Raw genomic sequence first — 3531 nt, forward strand, 5'->3', positions numbered from 1 at the left:
ACTGAGTTTTCTCCTCTTGAAAGTAGACACTTACAATATTGATATGCTATGATTTAGGTTCAGCCTCTAGTTGGAGTCCAGAATGCATGCTAACCATTTTTAATTTTTGTGATCTTGAGATTTGAACCTAGGTCATCACACATGCAGGATAAATGCTCTACTGTTGAACTATGCCACTGGCCCTCTCTGTACTCTTTGTTTTGAAACTGAATCTCACTTGCTCAGACTAGCCTTGAATTTGCTTTGTATCCCAGGCAGGCTTTTAACTTGAGATCTTCCTGTCCCAGCCTCCTGAGTAGCTGGTATAACAGCTACTTCAATACCACAAAGCCTTCTGCCTATGAAACTTCAGCGGTTTCTGGAGCACAGTTCTAAAAAAGCAGCAGCTGTAGACCCAAGGCTGACATTGGGAGTCTTCCTGAGTGCTTTTCACTTTATTCATGGACTCATGATCTCTCCATTGATCCTAGAACTCACTGATACATGTTAGTCTAGCTAGGTAGGAACTTGCCCCAGGGATCCCCTGTTTCTGCCCTCTGAGTGCTGGAATCACAGGGAAGCCACCATACCCACCTGGCATGTGCATAGGTTCTGGGGATCTGAACTCTGCTCCTCACACCTTTATCCTCAATCTGAAGAGAAGCTTCTGGTCACCACCTCTTACCATTCCCTAATCACAGCCATTGCTGCTTTTTCTCTTGCAGCCAGGAGGCATTCCAGGGTCCGGCCCAAGGTGACTGTCCTGAACTATGCCTCTCTCATGACCACAGTTGGCCGGCCAGTGAACGAGATGGTCTTGACCCCCCTCACAGAACAGGAAGGGGAGGCTTACCTGGAGAAGTGTGGCAGTGTTCGTCGGCACACAGTGGCTAATGCCCACTCGGATATCCAGCTGTTGGCTATGGCCACCATGATGCACTCAGGGTTGGGGGAGGAGGCTGGCAACGAGGACAAGCACCTGCTCTTGCCACCCAGCTTCCCGCCACCGCATCGCCAGTGCTCCAGTGAGCCCAGCATACCCGATAGCCCTGATGAACTGGAACTAGAAGACGTGGCAAGCGGCAGCCAGGACGACTCAGAGCTGAACTGTGCATCCCTCAGCTGAGCCTCCACCTCCAGGGACAGCATCCCTGCTTTGTAGCCAGGATGAACCCCTTCTCCTTCCCAGGATCACCAAGGGGCTCTTGCTTTGGGCAACACTGCCTTTTCTTCAGGGCATAAGCCAAGTCCTCATGCCTCGAGAAACACGTGTACGGCTCCCCACTCTGGTGTCTGTGACCAGCTCCTCGTGCCACTGTTCTCTTGACTTCCAGCCTTGCCTGAGTCACCTGGATCCTTGTCTCTGGGCCTTCCCCATCCTATTGGACATGTCGATGCTCCTAGTATATAATGCTCTGGCATTATTATAGCAGAAGGTCAGGCAACATATGGGCATCTTGGAATGGGCCAGACTTTGCAATTCCCCTAATGATCCTGTGAAGCAGAAGCCAATGGGTAGAAAGAACAGTAGAGGTTCTCTAGAGCATGGAAGTCAACTGCTACCCATGCCACACGGCCCTGGGAATGTCCTCTCATCACATTAATTGCAGAGTTCCTGGGAAAGTATTGTCGTACTTGTGGGCAAGGGTCCATCCTTACATATGTCCAGGCGTGTGCTGTCTACATGAAGAGCTTTTGCCTAGGAGAACCTACCAGGCTGGTGTAGCCCTGTCTTGCATAAGCCTCTGGGCATGTCCCTCTCAGGCTTCACCCCAGATTGCAGGAATGAACTTTCTCAGTCATCGGTGCCTTACTCTCCCTCCAGTTTCAGGAACTGACCGCTTTCCTGTTGGGTATATGAGAGGCTGCCTGACAGCAACTGACCTAGTCTGTACCTGGATTTCACTTGAATTTGTAAAATGTGTATTGCTAAAAAAAAAAAAAAAAAAATGTTTGCAAATATTTGCACGTAGGATCTTGCACTGTTCATTTCCGGTGGTCTGTGTTTGCAGACTAAACACAAGGGGACCCCTTCAAAAGGTGACGGGATAGCTCAGAACAAATGGATCAGTAGTGGGCAGGAATTACATACCTCAAGCTCTGTAATAGCCAGTCTGGAACGGCCTGTGTTGTAAGTGTCTTGGTTTCTAGGGAAGGCCGTGCTGGAATCGGGACTGCCTCCTGGCCAAGTATAGTGATTGGAGTGTGTCTGCTTTACAGTGGACGGAGAGAGGTGAGGACGTGGACACATTTTATTTGGAGGGATGTTTATTCCCTGAAATTATAGAAGTACCCAGAAGTGTCTGAGATTCCTGTCACATCTGTCTCATGATGCTATCTGAGGCAGCTCTGTTACTGTGCTGGGTCCTTACTACAGATTAGGGAAGGGCAGGTTTTTGTCTTGAGTCCCTGGCTTCCTGTTCATCTGTGGTCTTGCAAATAGAAACTCAGAACAACATAGAAGGTTTCTCCTGAGGCTGCTCATGGTGTGTGCTGGCCTTTCAGGATCTGCTCAGTCTTTGGAAATTTTGTTGCTAGGATTTCAATGCATAAGTCAGCAACAGGAGAAAAGGCCCTTAAAGTCATCTAAGCTTCTGGGCCTGAACACAGGTCTGAACACAGCTGTGCTTTTGATGGGTTCTGCTTTAGAAATCGTAGTTTTTAAGCTGTTTAAATTTTGTCCTTCCAAGAGAAAATGACAAAGGAGGAATGTCAACATGTGTGCACAGACTGCTTATGCGCCTGCACCCATACAAGTGCACACAGTGTTTGAAGCCATACACGCACGCACACGCACACACACACACATACCACATACACACCACATACACAAAGAGAAATGTTCAGATTCCTTTCAGAGTTTCAAACAAAAGAATCATCTGCCTCTGTGTGGTGTCTAAAGTCTACAAGTGTGGGGGCTGGAGAGATGGCTCGGTGCTCGTGAGCACAGGCTGCTCTTACAGAGTCCAGAAGACGTGATTTCGTTCCCAGCACCTGTTTCAGGCACTCACAGCCACCTGTAACTCCAGTCCCTGGCATTCTGATGCCCTCTTCTACGCTCTGATGGAAGCTGAGTGCACTCAAAAAAGTGCGTGCGTGCAAGCATGCACACACACACACACACACACACACACACAGATAATTTAAAAGCCCCCCCCCCCCGTATGTGAGCTAATGTGTGTTAGCATGCAGAGCTCTGCAGTTCATTTAAGTTAACTGATGGCTAGGTCCTTGTCAGTACGCCAAACACACGCTTGAGATTATTTATTGATCCAGGCCAATGAATTAGTCATGTTCGGGTTTGCTTTTTCTGTTGATACGATATTAGCAAGGCATGTTTTTTAAAATGCCTTTTCACTTATCTTGGACGTGTCTGCTGAAGACAGCAGTTGTCAGTTTAATGGATGAGCTCTTGTCTTGAAAGTGGGCAGGATGTTGAACCTCATTGCTGCTGACTTTAAACAGTACAAGTTTCATTTTGAACGCACCTGATACTAGTCCAGAACTATCCCAGACTGTACTCACCAACATTTTACAGACACAGTGGGTGTT

At 48.1% G+C, this 3531-nt stretch overlaps 1 protein-coding gene across 5 annotated transcripts in view; it reads left to right on the top strand.

The window, feature by feature from the left end:
• The window catches only part of Prr5l (proline rich 5 like), a 166623-nt gene extending 163521 nt beyond the window's left edge, over nucleotides 1–3102 (top strand). For all 5 annotated transcript variants that reach the window (XM_055599816.1, XM_055599845.1, XM_055599823.1 and 2 more), the window contains exon 9: nucleotides 705–3102. In XM_055599816.1, coding sequence (XP_055455791.1) covers nucleotides 705–1105 — 401 coding nt within the window. In that variant the 3' untranslated portion in view covers nucleotides 1106–3102. The remainder of the gene's footprint in view (nucleotides 1–704) is intronic.
• The last annotated feature ends 429 nt before the right edge of the window (nucleotides 3103–3531 follow it).

This window comes from Psammomys obesus, unplaced genomic scaffold (assembly GCF_907164565.1).
Source record: "Psammomys obesus unplaced genomic scaffold, mPsaObe1.curated_primary_1811, whole genome shotgun sequence".
NCBI lineage: Eukaryota > Metazoa > Chordata > Mammalia > Rodentia > Muridae > Psammomys > Psammomys obesus.